Raw genomic sequence first — 16,854 nt, 5'->3', positions numbered from 1 at the left:
TGCAAAAGTAATCCTCTTTCTCTTCTTTCAGTGCCTTCCCACATAATGGCCAAAACACAGGCCTCTCGCCATTTCTGGGGACCCTGAACACTGGAGGGTCATTACCAGATCTAACCAACCTTCACTACTCAGCACCCCTGCCAGCCTCCCTGGACACCAGTGACCACCTCTTTGGTAGCATGAGCGTGGGGAACAGTGTGGGCAACCTTCCAGCTGCTATGACTCACCTGGGGATAAGAAACTCCTCTGGTAAGTAAAGGGCTGTGTCCCCTGCTGTGTCCGTCTGGTGCACCATTGAATGAGAGCCACTACATCTTAAGGACATATTGTCCCATTCTTGTACTGGCTGGCTTCTGCCCCCCGGCCCATTTCTGCTTGTTTGATGTGCCCTGGAGCAGTTCTGTTGCACCTCCTTCCTCACTGGCTTCACAAGCCTGTGTTTGCAGAGAACTTGGGGAGTCGAGAAATAGTTGCCATCCCAGGGCGACAGAGCAACATTAGCAGTTCTTATCAGCATATGGTGATTTCTTATCATTTAATCATTCCCTTTGCTTCCCCCCAGTTCCCCACTAGATTTCAAAAGGACAATATCTTAAATTTTAGGAAATTTACAGTGAACATGATGAAATATTTATACTTTATATATGGATTAAGTAGAAATCTACATAGTTCAAAAATATTCAGATGTTGGGAATGCTTAAGGATGTGGTACTGTATGTAGTCAGGTTACTTGTATATGATGTCATGTAACTGTGCACACTTGATTGTCCCCAGCCCAGACCCTGTGTGGAAAGGTGACTCGATCCTGAACCAAAAGCAGCACCCAGAGCAGGTGGTCCCCTTCCCCCCCCCTCCTCCATCCACCCCAGTTCATGGCGTCTGCTAGAGACTGTGCTGAGAAAAGTTCCGTTCAGAAGGGCTCCTCAGTGTTCAGATGAGGGGGAGGAAGTGGTTGCTGGTTTGCACTGTGGGTTCAGTGAGACTCACCAAGCAGAGTAGTGCCTGCCCACCTGGGATGGCCCCATAGGGTTCCCTGCCCCGTGGGTTCCTGGCTGCAGTGGTGCTGCGGGCTCCTGCTGAGCAGCATGGCCCCAGCTCTGCACAGCTGATTGCAGACCACTCTTATTTTTATTTTAGGAGGGCTGTTATTGAATTTATTAATAATAAACTATCTTGTATCTCCTAAGGTGAGTTTTGATACTTTAGAAATCAAGTCATCTATGTGCAGACTCACTCTGTCAAGAGTGAGTTCTGAAGCCACATGGTACTGTCTTTGATACAAGGTATTTCAGAGTGTTCCAGGGCCAGCATTGCACTTTAAGAAGACATCCATCTTGTAACTCTGCATTTCTTTGATTTATTTCACAACAGAAACTCGAACCCATTAAGAGTTCTGGACCCAGAATTCCCCTTAGATAACTTCTCAGTGAATACTGATGCCCAGTGTCACTGAGACCAAGCCCTGTCACCATGGCTCCCTTGGATCTTAAAGAAGCGAGCGGGCATCTGTGGGCTCTGTTCCCAGCTGAGAGCCTCGTGTTCGGTTGTTGACTGCCACCCTCTTCCACACACATTATTTCATGCAGAGCACCATCTAACCTCACAGCGTCTCTACCTTAGAAGCGTATGGTACAGAGGCTGAGAGGTGGCTCATTGGTTAGAACACTTGCTCCTCCTTGCAGAAACCCCAGTTCCAGTCCCAGCACCTACATGATGGCTCATTATCACTGTAACCCAGTTCCAGGCTTCCACAAGCAGCAGGCGTGTGCATGGCACATAGACATGCATGTGAGCAAGCACTCATACACATAAGATATGTATGTATCGTATAAAATGTAAAAAGCTGAGGCGGGTCCAGCACAGATCTCAGGCCAGCCTACGTTTCTTTTTGTCCCCCTTTTTTTTCTCTTTTTCAAGCCTGGTTTCCATGCTTTTGAAATATATTTAGGGGGTTGGGGATTTAGCTCAGTGGTAGAGCACTTGCCTAGGAAGCGCAAGGCCCTGGGTTCGGTCCCCAGCTCTGAAAAAAAGAAGAACCAAAAAAAAAAAAAAAAAAAAAAAAAATATATATATATATATATATATATATATATATATATATATATTTAGGCTTTCTTTCTGAATGAGGCTTCTTTTTTTAATTGAATTCAGATCTCTAGCTCTTCTTACTGTTTGGGCTTCCGGAGTCTCACCCACCTTTCCACGGACTGCCGGACTGCCAGACTGCCTGTCACTGTTGTTTTGTTCATGAGCTTGAGCTCAGGGCCTCAGAGACTAACCAGGTGCTCTGCCACTGAGCCGTCTACCCTGACCCCACACACATTTCTTCAAATCAACACAAACACACACTTCTGCTTCCAAACTTCTAGCACAGGAGCAGTGGGCAGAGCTAACCATGGGCGTGGGTGTATACTGTGGGCATATCCGGCAGCTTTCTTGTTCAACAAGTGGTGCTGTTCACGGAAGGCTTGAGCCAAGGGCCAAGGATGCAGTAAGCCACAGGGCAGGGTCTCTAGCTTCCTGGAACTCCTCTTTTAGTTTCTACTATGGAGACACCATCCCCAGATGGTCTTACTCATGCTAAGATTCTCTCCCCTTCACCTCAGAGAAACAAGGGACTGACAGGAATGCCCTTTTCCTGAGTTGGAAAACACTGTTAACAGACAGTTTATAAGGAACCAAAATCAAAGAGTGGGCTTTAAGGCTGAGAGGTGTAGGGAAGTATATTCTCCAGTGTTCATAAAGGATCCAGGCCATGTGCGGGCAGATGTTCATAGAGGCTGTGAGCAGGCTGTGGTCTTGTCTGAGGCTTCATTTCCTGAGCTGGGCCAGAGGTCACCGCTTACCCTCCTGCTTGAGCTTCCCTGGAGTGGTTCTCTCAATCTTCTTCCTCTCTGGGCACAGCGATTCTCTTCTCACTCGAGCTGGGTGCTTGGCAGCAGCTCTCTAAGTATGGTTCCTTTCCTCGTCGTTGGCACACCGAGACATTTCCAGTAGGAGAGCTGCCCAGAAGCTCCTTCACACACAGTCATCACATGGCTAGGGGATTGCTTTACACTCTAGAAAACAAAGACTTTGATCCAAAGTTATAACAAGAACCTTGTGAATTTATCTTTCAGGTCTCCAGAGTTCTCGAAGTAACCCTTCCATCCAAGCCACGCTCAATAAGATTGCGCTGTCCTCATCCCTCAATAGCCACCCACAGCCGTCCGTGGCCAATGCCTCTGCTCTCCACCCCTCGCTCCGTCTCTTCTCCCTTAGCAACCCATCTCTTTCTACCACAAACCTGAGTGGCCCCTCTCGGCGCAGGCAGCCTCCAGTCAGCCCTCTCACGCTCTCTCCTGGCCCTGAAGCACATCAAGGTTTCAACAGACAGCTATCTGCAACCAGCCCACTGAACCCGTACCCTGCCTCCCAGGTGAGAAAGACTCCTGTAGCACCAGCATTCAACACGTCTCTGGGATCGGGTCTGGTGTCATTAGTTACACTGCGCATCCCTGAGACGCACACTCCCTTGCAAGTGCACTCTTGCCTTTTTCCCAGAGTAAGAGATGGGGCGTGCATGCATCCGAATACATTAATGGTTTTACAATAGCAGGTTTGTGATGTTTATTGCCTGAAGTAAATATTTTTTTTAAAGATTTATTTATTTATTTTATGTACAGCATTCTGCCTGCATATGTGACTGCAGGCCAGAAGAGGGCACCAGATCTCTTTACAGATGGTTGTGAGCCACCATGTGGTTCCTGGGAATTGAACTCAGGACTTCTGGAAGAGCAGTTAGTGCTCTTAACCGCTGAGCCATCTCTCCAACCCTGAAGTAAATATTAAACAGTTTGTAGTCATTAACTCATAAAGTTGGGGCTGGTATGGAGAATGCAAGGCAGTTCAGGTTAAAATTGCAAACTGTATTTAAAAAAAAAAAAAATCAGTCATTGACTGAATAACTACAGCAAATCACGGAGAAAGCCCCCAAAACACGTGGTGTCCTGACACCTCCATAGTGAGTTAACCTCTTCCCTCCTTCCACTGAATGCGTGAGAACCAATACTCTCATGCTCTAATACTAGCTATAGTGGGAGTGACGACTCTCTAAAAGGAGTCTGCTTACAAAGAGTCGTACTTGGAAGCCTCTGCCCATTATGGAAGTGGAGGAATGTGACATTGGGCCAGCTGCCCTTGTTTTTATTCTAAACTCTTAGGGTGAGTCTTCTTACCATAATCACTGGTAAATACATTTTGACCCATTTGCCACACCCTCAATACATTACGACATCATTAACTTCTCACTCTTCATGTAAATGAGTAATGGTTTACCAGGAGGAGTTGTAGAACACAAGGGAAGAAGCTTAGATGATTGGTTATTAGTCACTCTACTAGTTACTGGCCGTGGGACTTGAGCAATTTCTTCTGGAGAAGATGAGAGCACATTTAATAATTTAAAATATTTTTGGGGGCTGCAGAGATGGCTCAGTGGTTTAGAGCACTGACTGTCCTTCCAGAGGTCCTGAGTTCAATTCCCAGCAACCACATGGTGGCTCACAACCATCTGTAATGGGATCTGACTCTCTCTTCTGGTGTCTGAAGAGAGTGATGGTGTACTCACATACATAAAATAAATAAACCTTTAAAATATTTTTTATTTTAAAAAAATTAGTGGATTTTAGTTTTTCTTTGTAAGATTATTTTCTGAGCTACGAAAGTATTGTTTTCTAGATGCATTTTAAAGGTAGAGAACATTGGCTCTCTAATATTATTATTTGTTTAATGTTTAGGTTTAGGAACTGTCTTACTCATGAACATGGTTTCAAACAAATGGTTTTGAAGGGCATGTTTTGAAGTGATAATTGACTCCCCTAACCCATTAACCACATTTTTCACTGCCTGGTGTTGGCTGTCTCCAACCATCTAGCTAATCTCTTTGGTATAAACATGTTATTTCTTGCTTATTTTGTTCTGAATTTATGCTGTTCCACGTTAGCTAATGACATCCTGCCCTTGAGATTGGGCTTCGGTTTTCTGTCACTGTCTTCAGACACCAGAGGAGGGCGTCGGGTCCCATCACAGATGGCTGTGAGCCACCATGTGGCTGCTGGGCATTGAACTCAGGACCCTGGAAGAGCAGCCAGTGCTGAGCTATCCAGCCCTTACTTTTATTTTGTTTTGTTTTGTTTTTTTTAAAGACAGGGTTTCTCTCTGTAGCTCTGGCTATCCTGGAACTCATTCAGTAGACCAGGCTGGCCTCTAACCCAATGACCTGCCTGCTTCTGATGCTGGGATAAACATTTTTTTAAAAAACCTAAATGTCACAGCATAAACTCACAGCATAAACTTATCTCCCCGCCTCTTCCTTCTCAGTTGTGTCTGTGCCTGTTAGGGCTCTGACGGCCATGCGGGGTACTCTGCCTACCTGGAGATGAAGCTGTCTGGCAGTCCTTAGGCTCCACAGATTTAAAAATGAGGCAACTCTGAGAGCAGGAGCTTGCTGAGGTCTGCCTCATGACAGAACTGTCTCTCCCACTTCCGTGGAGGCTTCTGTCAGAGATTCAAGTGCTTTGTTTAGAGAGGGCTGGGCGGGGGCGGAGTCTCTGAGCAATGCTGTAGATGTTTGCTGCTCGGGCATGTGTCTGGATACCAGTTTCTGAGAGCCAAGCTGGAGGTAGGTTGCTCCCCTTGAAGCGTGCAGAGACCTTGCCTCTACTCTCCTAGCCAGCATCAAGAAGGGCAGCTTGTCGCCCTCACAGAAACTCTGGCCAGACCCCCGGTTAATTTCAACCCTTGCTCATCCTGGTCCTGTCCCCACACCTGGAGCGAGGGAGGGACTCAGTCAGGTGACTCTGTTACCCCTGGCTCTCCTTGCTGATGACTGACCACCTAGCCTCCTTCATTTCTGTCATTTTACAAACGTGTTGTCATCTTCTTTTCTCCCATGGTCTTCCCCTATCAGTGCTGTCCGTGATTTTGGTTTTGTTTGGTAGTGTTTACTGTTGTTAGTATCTCATTAGTGTCTTGTTTTAGTAGAGTTTAGGATGGTTGTGTAGCTCTCTTTTCCAGTCTTCTGTATCTCTTACCAGCAGCTATAGCTTCAGAAACAAAACATTATTTGCACTGAGAAAACCGAGGAAATTGGCTGTATTCTTGTTTGATTCAACAGTAGAAGTGTTGCTGATAGGAAATGCTTTCCAGGACATGAAGTGGAGATGAGCTGTGAAGGGCTTCTCTCAGCATCACAGGAGAACCCAGCTTTTCCTCTCACCAGACCTTCCTAACCCTGAACCTTATTACTCAGAAGCTAACAGGTCATGTGGTTTGTTTCACAGATGGTGACCTCAGAGCAGAGTCCACTTTCCTTCCTGCCCACAGACGCTCAAGCCCAAGTGTCCCCACCACCCCCTTACCCCACACCCCAGGAGCTGCCTCAACCACTCCTACAGCAGCCCCATGCCCATGAGCCCCCAGCTCAGCAGCCCCAGGCAGCCCCCTCCCTGTCACAGTCAGACTTCCAGCTCCTCACTGCCCAGGTGAGTCGCTGTGAGACATGGCGGGGGTGGGGGTGGTGGTGGTGATGGTGGTGGTGGTGATGGTGGTGGTGGTGGTGATGGTGGTGGTGGTGGTGGTGGTGATGGTGGTGGTGGTGGTGGTGGTGGTGGTGGTGGTGGTGGTGGTGGAGGTGGTGGTGGTGGTGGTGGTGGTGGTGGTGATGGTGATGGTGGTGGTGGTGGTGGTAATGGTGGTGGTGGTGATGGTGGTGGTGGTGATGGTGATGGTGATGGTGGTGGTGATGGTGGTGGTGGTGGTGATGGTGAGGTGGTGGTGATGATGGTGGTGGTGGTGGTGATGGTGGTGGTGGTGATGGTGGTGGTGGTGATGGTGATGGTGGTGTTGGTGGTGGTGGTGGTGATAGTGGTGGTGGTGATGGTGGTGGTGGTGGTGATGGTGGTGGTGGTGATGGTGGTGGTGGTGATGGTGGTGGTGGTGATGGTGATGGTGATGGTGGTGGTGGTGGTGATGGTGGTGGTGATGGTGGTGATGGTGGTGGTGATGGTGGTGGTGGTGGTGGTGGTGGTAGTGGTGGTGATGGTGGTGGTCATGGTGGTGGTCATGGTGGTGGTCATGGTGGTGATGGTGGTGGTGGTGATGGTGGTGGTGATGGTGGTGATGGTGGTGGTGATGGTGGTGGTGGTGATGGTGGTGGTGGTGTGTGTTTCAGTCTGAACTCCAGCTCTAAATAGTTTCTTCCTTATTTCCCAAAGGGCTCGTCTCTGACCAACTTCTTCCGCGATGTGGGCTTTGACCAGCAGCCCATGAGGCCCAGCCCCGCCTTTCCTCAGCAGGTAAGCGGTCGCTGTGTCCCATTTCCATGACATGTGGAAGGTGCCATCAAGGCTGTTCAATGTGTCGTCCGCCCTCAACCATGCAGGCATCCTTCTCTGCTTGGGTTGTGTTCCACAGCCAGGAGAGCTTTGTGTCTTCCCTTGCTCAGTACTGCTGGGGCTGCCTTAGGCTGATGCCTCGTGCAGGGTCAGTCTCAGCAGAGGGGCTGTTTGAACATGAGTGGTGGATTTTCATAGCACTCTCGTCATAGAATTAGAAAGATAGTTTAGTCAATAAAGCATGAAGACTTACGTTCCATCCCCAAAACCTGCATTTAACAAAGAAGTGGACACCAGGTGTAGTAGTGTACACCTCTAGTCCCAGCACTTGGGACCTAAAGACAGACAGGTTTCTGTGAGTTTGTGGCCAGTTTGGATACCAGTTCCAGACCAACCAGGGCTACATAATGAGACCCCTTTCAAAAATGGGGAGGAGTGGGTTGGGGATTTAGCTCAGTGGTACAGCGCTTGCCTAGCAAGCGCAAGGCCCTGGGTTCGGTCCCCAGCTCCAAAAAAAAGAATAAAAAAAAAAAAATGGGGAGGAGTAACGGGGGAGATGGCTCAACAGATAAGAGCACTTGCTGCTCTTCCGAAGGACCCAGTTCTGGTTCCCACACCTACATGACAGCTTACAACCTCCTGTAACTCCAGTTCCAGAGGCTCTGCACCCTCTCTTGGCCTCCTCAGACACTGGGCATGCACATAGGGTATATATACATATATGTAGACAAACATAAAAATAAATCTTTAGGGGCTGGAGAGATGGCTCAGCAGTTAAGAGCACTGACTGCTCTTCCAGAGGTCCTGAGTTCAAATCCCAGCAACCACATGGTGGCTCACAACCATCTGTAATGAGATCTGACGCCCTCTTCTGGTGTGTCTGAAGACAGCTACAGTGTACTTATATATAATAAATAAGTAAGTTTTAAAAAAAATAAATAAATCTTTAAAAAGCAAAAAATAAGAGAAATTCCTGTTGTGGCTGTGCACACTCATAACCCTGTCACTGGGACGCCAAGGACAGACCGTCCCTTAGGGCTTTCTGCCCATGTAGCCAGGCCTAGTTGGTAAGTTCCAGGCCAGTGAGAGACCCTGCCTTACATTTAAAAGGTGGATGGCATCTGAGGAATAACACTCAAGGTTGCCTTCTAGCCTCTAGAGCGCACACAGTACAGATGTGCGCGCGCGCGCACACACACACATGCATGTGCACATCCATTCACCGGGGCCAGAGCAGCTAACTAACCAGTCTCCTATGTCAAGGACTCCTAAGGACAGGGAGACAGGGAGACATACTTGGCCCAGGGGCAGAGCTAGAAAGTAGTGTGGCCTGGGCTGGGTAGGAGAGCTGAGCCCAGGACCAGGATGGGGAAGTTCCCTTCAGTTTTTTCAATCAGCCACTTTTCTTTGCTTTTGTGTTTTAACACCTTGAGATTTAGTGTTGGGTAAGGATAAGGCAGGCTCTAGAATGAATTAAAAATTGAAGGAAGAACTGGCCCGTCTCCAGAATGTAACAACAGCAAAATGGATAAGGATGCTCTTGCAAGTGCGCTCTGGCAAGAGCAGGTTGACCTCACCTCTCTGCAGTTTGCTGCTGCTATTGTCATTTGTGGTGCTGGGCATGAGACCCAGGGTCTAACACATAGACAAGCACTCTAGCACTGAGCTACACCCCAGCCCCACCTCACTGTTTCATAAAGACATGGCCCTCTCAAGCTAGGTGACCCTCTCCTCAAAAAGGGTGGAGCTCTTTCTTTTGAGACACTTTTTAAAAATGGTTTTAAAAATTGGTTTCAGCACAGATTCCTCAGTCAGACCTAGTTGTAAGCGACCCTCACAGGCTTTGTCCTAAAGAGACGCTGGTGAGAGGGAAGGGGAGGCTTTCTTTCCCTCACATCCTCAGAAGCCAGAGAGCCCACTGTTTCCTTGACCTCAGAGGACCCTCTGAGGGGCTCACACGGGCCTTGGAGAGACTGAGGAGCAGGGACATTTGGGATCCAGAGTTAGAGCTGTGGTCACTAGTGTCTCTTGGGACCCTGTAGCAGGCAGAGTACAAGCAGAGAAAAGTCACCCATCGTGGTCCTCACAGACCCTTGAATACCAGGGAATGTTCTGCCTGTGTGAGCACACAGCAGAGGGACTGTGGGACATCCTGCACTTGTTCACACACCTTGGCAGCATAGCTGCTTGCCCACGGTGTGGCTTTCGATGCTTCTAGGTGCCTTTGGTACAGCAGAGCCACCGAGAACCACAGGACTCGTTCCACTTGAGACCAAACCCATATTCCAACTGTGGGAGCTTCCCGAACACCATCCTGACAGGTGAGCATGGGCCCCGCCTTGGTTTCATTGTTGGTCTCATCCCCATGCACTTACCTCTGGGCGATAGGTTAAATCCTACAGCATTAGATACGTGAAATCCCTGGCCTCAACCAGACTTTTAAGATGCAAGTATTAAGCTTGGGTGATTAAAAACCATTGGGGGGACGGCTACAAAACGTGAACGATTTATCTGGGCATGGCAGTACACATCTGTCATCCACACACGTGGGAAGCCTAGATAGGAGGGTCCCTTGAGGTTGAGGCCAATCTAGGCTACATACAGAATGAGGCCCTGTCTAAGACAAAAAGTTGAACCAGGAGCAAGAGCCATGGGCCCGGGAGTGGTCAGTGCATGGATGCTCACTGTCCTATCTGGGCATGTTGGGAGCTGTCAGTCTTTAGAAGCTTCCATCCTCCTGTCTCCAAATTTCCTCTCTGCTTCTTTCAGAAGATACCAACACCAGCCTGTTCAAAGGCCTTAGTGGGGGGCTGTCGGGCATGCCTGAGGTCAGCCTGGACATGGACACTCCGTTCCCGCTGGAAGAGGAGCTACAGATCGAACCCTTGAGCCTGGACGGACTCAACATGTTAAGTGACTCCAGCATGGGCCTGCTGGACCCCTCTGTGGAGGAGACATTTCGAGCTGACCGGCTGTGAGCAAAACACAGTGGAACTGGGGAACTGAAGTGGCCAGGATAAGCTAGACTGGAGCCAGCAACACCCTGACGGTAGTCACAGCATAGAGGAAGCCATGCTGCCCCAGGCTCTCTACTGAGGTCCTAGCTCAGACGCCATGTACTGCTGCAGGCCACCTGCTTTGGAGCTTCTGGTGACCAGGAAGCTCATCATGTCACCCTTAATTCTTTGTATAGGCCACCTGGTCAGTCATTGTGTAAACATAGAAAATGCTGGGTAACGTGTCCGTGCTCCAGACCTCGGATCCCTGTCAGCACTGAAGACAGGACCCGTATAGGAGGCAGTTGGAGGCCATAGGCCCATGGAGTTGGCTCAGTGTCACACAACGGTACCAGAGCACCATGATGCCTTTCTGTCTGACCGCCAAAGCCAGGTACCCTCCAACTGGTGGGTATTCTGGGCCTAGCCATTGCTCTGCCAAATGGCTTAATTAAAATGAAGAAGCTTAGCCACCGTCCCAGGGCATGCTTAAGTTGGGCAAACTGAGTGTAGTTTGTGATCTCTTCTCTGCTGCTTTCCTGTATGTGCCTTCTCCTCACACACAGAAGGAGAGGGAGACTCGTGCCCTTGGAGATAGGATGAGCCTAAAGAAGACAGTGCTCCTAGGAGACTGGAGGAGAAAAAGGAGGCTGTGTGTGTCACCTGCACACAATGCCCTCCATCTTAGACCTGCCACCTTCCAGCCCACTAGAAGGAGCTGCGGGGACTCCTGTTAGCACTTAGTAGCTGCACCGACCTTTTCCTCCCCAGCTTCCCCTGCAGACCTCAAGCTTAATGCGATTCCCACTAGACTGTAAGCTCCCACAGGGCAGGAACTGTGCCTTGTTCTGTACTGATCCCTAGTGCCACTAAGTGCCTGGTAGGAATGCGTGGCATGGATGGCTATGCCTCGTGGTGTGGCGGTCTGACCTGTAGCTGTCTCCATTCCCTGCCTTAGCTCAGAGCTTTAACCTTTTCATACTGGTGCCTTGGATTCAGACTCACTTGAGTATGTGCCTTAACACTAGGTGACCAGTCCTATCCCTAGGCTCAGCACCCCCTCCTTGGGCGTATGTCTCTCAGCAGCTAGGTGGGAATCATCTAATGAGTGCACCCAGAGTGGCTGATCACCAAACCCTGTGAGTGTGGGACACCTGGCATCCAGACTAGCCCCACAGCAAATTCTTCCCACTCAGACCCATGGCTTTTTCTAAATTGCTTAAAATAGAGGTGCAAACGTTGAGGTTAAGAAATGTGGCCTAGTTCATGGGACTCTTGTTATTCATTAACACCTTGTCGCACAGTCATTTGAGCAGATTCTCCACCGCCTGCCTCCTAACCCCAAATGGGGAAAGCGGTGAGGTCCACAGCACAAGGGGAGGAGCTAGGGTGGGGAAGAGGAGGAGCCTGGAAGAGAATCCCTGCTTGGACACCTGCTGCCCTTCCTGAGGACGTGGGGTGTAGCTGAGGCTTTCCCACCCAGGAGAGCAAGGGTGGAGTAGAAGGAAGCTGATACATCTGTGCCTAAGGCAGGCAGAGCCTGTGGACCGGAAGCTGGCTCCTCCAGCTTCCCACACGGTGACCACGCGGTCTCTTCTTAGGCCTTCCCCGAGGACCCAAGAATTCCCTGGTCCCATTTACCTCAGTCTCTGCTGTTTAATTGAGAAACCAAATTAGAATCCTGTTCACCTGATTCCACCCTGAAGATGCCACCGACCTCCACTCTAAAGCCCTATTCCCAGTGAAACTCATGTGCTTGATGATGGAGATCCTGGAGCGGGTCGACTTCAATTAAAGTGAAAGCTTTTCACCCCTCGTGCTGCCCAGCACCCAGCATTCCCACGGAAGCCAGCTCCCGTGAAGAGGCCCCTGAAATTGGATCTCCACCTTGAGGCAGAGATGGGTGCTGATGTAAAAGTTGAGAGGGTTCCCAGCACTATCTGCTCTCTGCAATCAAGCCATATCCATGGTCATCATGTGGGTGACACCCATACAGCACATGGGAGGGGCCAGGTATGACAGAGTCAGGAGGAAGAGAACCCTGAAGGAGAATCTCTGCTCCAACAGATGCTGTCCTTCCATGGGGGTGTAACAGGAGAGCTCACAACCCCATGCCCTAAATTGCCCTGCCCCTGAGGCATTCTCCAGCCGATGGGCAAGCACTGGCTATAGGGGAAGTTAGAGGAAATGTAGCACTGGATTAAATCTGCCTTTAGGCCCACCAACCTGATCTTCTCATATGAGTAGCTTTAAGCCACAGGAGAGCCCACCCGTCCTGATGGTGTTGAGCACACTGGGAGAGTGTTGCCCTACCCCAGCCCTGTAAGCCTGCACTCCATGCTGCCTTTGTGACAAACCTGTCTTAGGCCTCAGCGTTGCAGTGGCTACAGGCTTCCCCAGAGCTACGTTCAGTGTCTTCTCTGTCACAGCAGCTGTGCTCCTTCCCTGGCAGCGCAGCGGCCAGGGGCTCTGAGGTATGAGTGTGAGGAGGACTGTTCTGATCTGTCAGAGCAGCTCCCCTCTGCCTGCCCCCTTCCCCCCACGTCTACTGTATACTCTGGGCCGAGAGGTCATGCGTGTACTCATGCTCGTGCACATATCTGAAGACGTGTCCTGTTGGGACTCTCCAGGGCTCTTCTGATTCATGCACAGATGGTGCCCATCGTTTCCACTGCTCCAGAATGGGGCCATCCCGCAGCTAGTCAGACTTCCGGCCAGTGCCCTAACTCCCAGCCTTTTGTTAAGCAATATTGAAAGATTGGACTTTGTATAAAGTAGCTTCCAGGTTTTATAATGCATCATTTTACATCTTTCGTAATTAAAAGCAGCACAATATGGTTGTATCTGCTCTTGGCGTTTCTCTTTGGTCTTGGGTGCAGCAGCTGGGCGGGACGCTTCTCCCGCTGCCTTTGCCTACTTGGCCGGCAGTCACTGATTTGGGATGGTTGGCTGAGTCCTGCGCCAGCCCTCACTGAGCTTCCCCATTATAAATGAAAGGCACACAGTCCCTTTGAAACTGGGTAACAAGGACAGGGCACCCTGGAAGGCTCAGTCTTCTGCCTCAGGCCCCACCCCTTAACCCAGTTGTTCTGCCCCAGACTATCCTTGACTCCTCTTCCCAGTGCCTGTGCCCTCTGAGTAAGCCTCCTCCTCCAGAGGCACTTCTCCCTCAGAAATCCCACTTCTGACCAGTGTCTTCAGAGTCCACCTCAGTCCTGGTCCCACTGTGAATTCCACTCTTCTCTCAGCATGTGTGACCTCCTCCCAGCCCTTTTCCCTGACTCCTGACTTGGTTCCTGGGGTTAGCAGCCTCCAGGAATCCTGCAGAAAGCTCTTTCTGCTCTGACTGCCCATACCTAGCCTTTTTCCTTCAGAAGCTCACCAAGCCCACCTTGCCGGCTAACAGTCTTCTGCTCTCTCTGGGTCCCTCTGTAAACGTCTAGCTCTCTCCTCCAGCCTCCCCAAGCTCTTTTCCTCCTCTATTCTGTCTCATCCTCCCTCCCCTAAGCTTCACCAATCTCTCACTGCCTTATTCCCCTCCCCATGGTGCATTGGCCTAACCTGGGTTTAGTTTTCATGTGTTCTCCCTCCAAGATCTACCTGGGCCCCCACCCCAGGCCCTCTACCTCAGCCTTTTTGTCTGTCATGGTCTTCTCCCTAAAACAGAAAACAAGCAGCCTTTCCTCAAGACTCAGACCTTCAACCTTTCCTCAACCCCCTCAGACTACGGCTGTCTCCTTCCTTTCCCAGAGCACAGCACCCATCATCTCCCACACCCAGCTGTGAGCTCCCTTTGCCGGTGCACACGGAACACTTGGGTAAGTTCCTAGCCTGCTGATCCTCCCCCAACACAGAAGCCCTCCCTTGGACCACGTGCTTTCCCTCAAGCCCCTTGTCCTTACTGTCCATTCAGACCCACATTCTCTAGAGTCCTTCACCATCTGCTTCCTCCAAGTGTATACCCCTCACCCTCTGTCTCCCTTTACCTGTCAACTCGGTCTCACCCACATGCCACCCCACCTACCTTCTACTTAAAAATCTGTGTGAGGAGTGCACAGATGGCTCAGAGGTTTAAGAGCACTGATTGCTTTTCCAGAGGACCTGGGTTCAAGTCCCAGCACCCACATGCCAGTTCACATCTGTGTAAATCCAGTTCCAGGGTATCTGGCATCCTCACATGCAGGCGAAACACCAATGCACATAAGAATAATAAATCTTTTTAAAGATTTAAAAACGTGCGTGAGAAACCATTCCTCCTCATCAGCCTGCCATGCCCACTGTTCTCGAGGGTTCTGGTGGGCATGGCACCTTATCCTGCATCCCACGGCCTGGCATGGAGTCAGGGCTCAGCCAGTACTTCCCAGCTGCTGAGCTCTCTCAGTGGTCACAGTTGTCACTGTGATACTCCGCTGCAGAGTAAGCCATTCTCTCTACACTCCTCAATCCAGTCTGAGCCCCAGAGAGACACTCAGAACCCCTTCTCTGGCTCCCTCCTCACTCCTGCTCCCCCAGAAGCCTCTGCCTACACACAACAGGGTGGTCATTTTTTCCCCAGACTTTTAGCTCATTCTTTGAGAATTTCATACATTTATACAGTGTATATTGATTATATAACACACCCCATCCCCCTTTCAACTCCTCTTAGACCTCACCGCCGTCTCCCTCTCCCAGCACCATTTCCTCTTTTCATAGCCCATGGCGTTCAGAGCACTGTCCTTAGCCCCTGGGGCATGCTGGGATGTGGGCATCCTAACAGGGACCATGTCCACTCAGGCAGATTTTACTTCATCCCTCTGCACCTCTAAAATTAAACGAGCATCCCCCATTTCATGACACCGGGGTGTGTGAAGTGAACTTGCACAATTTAAGATTTTAGAATTGTTCCTGACACCTAGAATTCCATTGGCCAATTTTTTTTTTGTCTTTTTTTTTTTTTTTTTAAGACCCTGGCTGGCCTGGATTCACAGAGATCTGCCTTTGCCTCTGTCTCCAGTGCTGGGACTGAAGTCATGCACCACCACACCTGGCAGCCAATGTCATTTTTTACAACTCTTTGTTGCATGAATTTGTCCCTTTAAGGACAGTATGCCCAGATGCTTAAGAGCGCTGGGTTTGTACAACACGACTTGAAATTCCAAATGTTAGCACTGGAGGGCTGCTCTAAATGGACTTCACTGTGGTCTGGGAGCTTTGGAAAGTTTGCAGTAAGGTCTTAGAGGGGGCTGTGCCCCCATGTGAACACTAGATGGAGCTGAAGCTGTACAAGTGGTTCTCAGGGCCGGGAAACAACCAGAGAGAGCCCCTTGGTCCCCTGAGTCTCTGAAGAGTGGCATCAGGAAGGACTGAGTCTCAGGATGACAGACCATCAGCGTCCTTAGTGACCACTACCGCCGATAGGACTCTGCACACCCACGTCCCTTCCAGCAACCTAAAAGCAATGCAGAGAGAGGGTGACTTTTCCACTTACAGAGAAGCTCATGGTCACCTATCTGCCAGTGGGGACACAAGGCCTTGACCCTCAGGAGCCTGACGCCGAGGCCTCCTGTGTTCTGTCACACCAGACACTAGATTCCCAAGGCTCAAAGCGACGTCCTGAAGCCGAGCAAACCAGTGCACACACGTAAGCCCAACAACACTTGGGAGGCAGGACAGGTGTCCGAGGCCAGCCTCAGCTGTGTAACAAGATTGAAGCCAGCCTGGGCTACATGATACCCTACCTCAGAAGAAAATGAGGGTGGTGGTGCTGGAGAGGGGTCTCAGCAGTTTAGATCGCTGACTGCTCTTCCAGGGAGCCCAGACTGAATTCCCAGCACACGCATGGCAGCTCAGTCATTTGTGATTTCGGTTCCAGGGGATCCCATGCCCCTTTCTGGCCTCTCTCTGTAGGCACCGAATGCAGTTTATTTTTTTAAATGTAAAAATTAAAAAAAAATGTTCTAAAAGGCTTTACTGGCCTGGTAAAGAAGTGAGCCCTTGAGTTGATGTCTACCACTGTGCAGAAGAGAGAGCCTTGTTTTTATAAACGTGCACATTCATTATCACAAGTGCAGCGTAGCACCAAGCAGCACCAAAGGCAAGGCTTTCAAATGGTTGGAGCCTCGAACTCCTAGAAGTAACCGGGGCTGACACCCAGGCAGCTTTGGTAGAGATGTCTGGATAGTAGAGAAAAGAACTGGCAGGTATGGAAATGGGCTCCTGTGTGCTTTCAAGAAAAGAAAATTTCAGTTTAACAGAACAAAAGGAAATCTAGACGTGAAGGGGGGAAGTTACCAAGCCACAGTCACACGCTACTTACGTCTCTAAAGCGTTTTCCTAAGAACAATGCTAAGTGCTTAACTTGGGCTTTCAACAGGTTGGGACTGCAGACCGAATCTCCCTTCGACCTGAACTTAGGGGAGGAAATGAGCTCATCACCACTTCCTAGCTCCTTCCCCTCCCAAACTTTATGAGTTTGAGTTTCCCCATTGTCAAGGCTTGTACTATTT

General features: G+C 49.9%; 1 protein-coding gene across 4 annotated transcripts in view; it reads left to right on the top strand.

Moving 5' to 3' along the window:
• The window catches only part of Crtc3 (CREB regulated transcription coactivator 3), a 102,300-nt gene extending 89,083 nt beyond the window's left edge, over positions 1-13,217 (top strand). For 2 of the 4 annotated variants that reach the window (NM_001427241.1, XM_087576509.1), the window contains 6 exon segments: positions 32-249; positions 3,120-3,418; positions 6,321-6,521; positions 7,254-7,334; positions 9,592-9,694; positions 10,143-13,217. In NM_001427241.1, coding sequence (NP_001414170.1) covers positions 32-249; positions 3,120-3,418; positions 6,321-6,521; positions 7,254-7,334; positions 9,592-9,694; positions 10,143-10,351 — 1,111 coding nt within the window. In that variant the 3' untranslated portion in view covers positions 10,352-13,217. 4 annotated transcript variants of the gene reach the window in all.
• Positions 13,218-16,854: the final 3,637 nt, after the last annotated feature.

Source organism: Rattus norvegicus, chromosome 1 (genome assembly GCF_021556685.1).
Source record: "Rattus norvegicus strain SHRSP/BbbUtx chromosome 1, alternate assembly SHRSP_T2T, whole genome shotgun sequence".
NCBI lineage: Eukaryota > Metazoa > Chordata > Mammalia > Rodentia > Muridae > Rattus > Rattus norvegicus.
The sequence above is the reverse complement of the archived record's forward strand: the minus strand, read 5'-3'. Positions and strand labels throughout refer to the sequence as shown.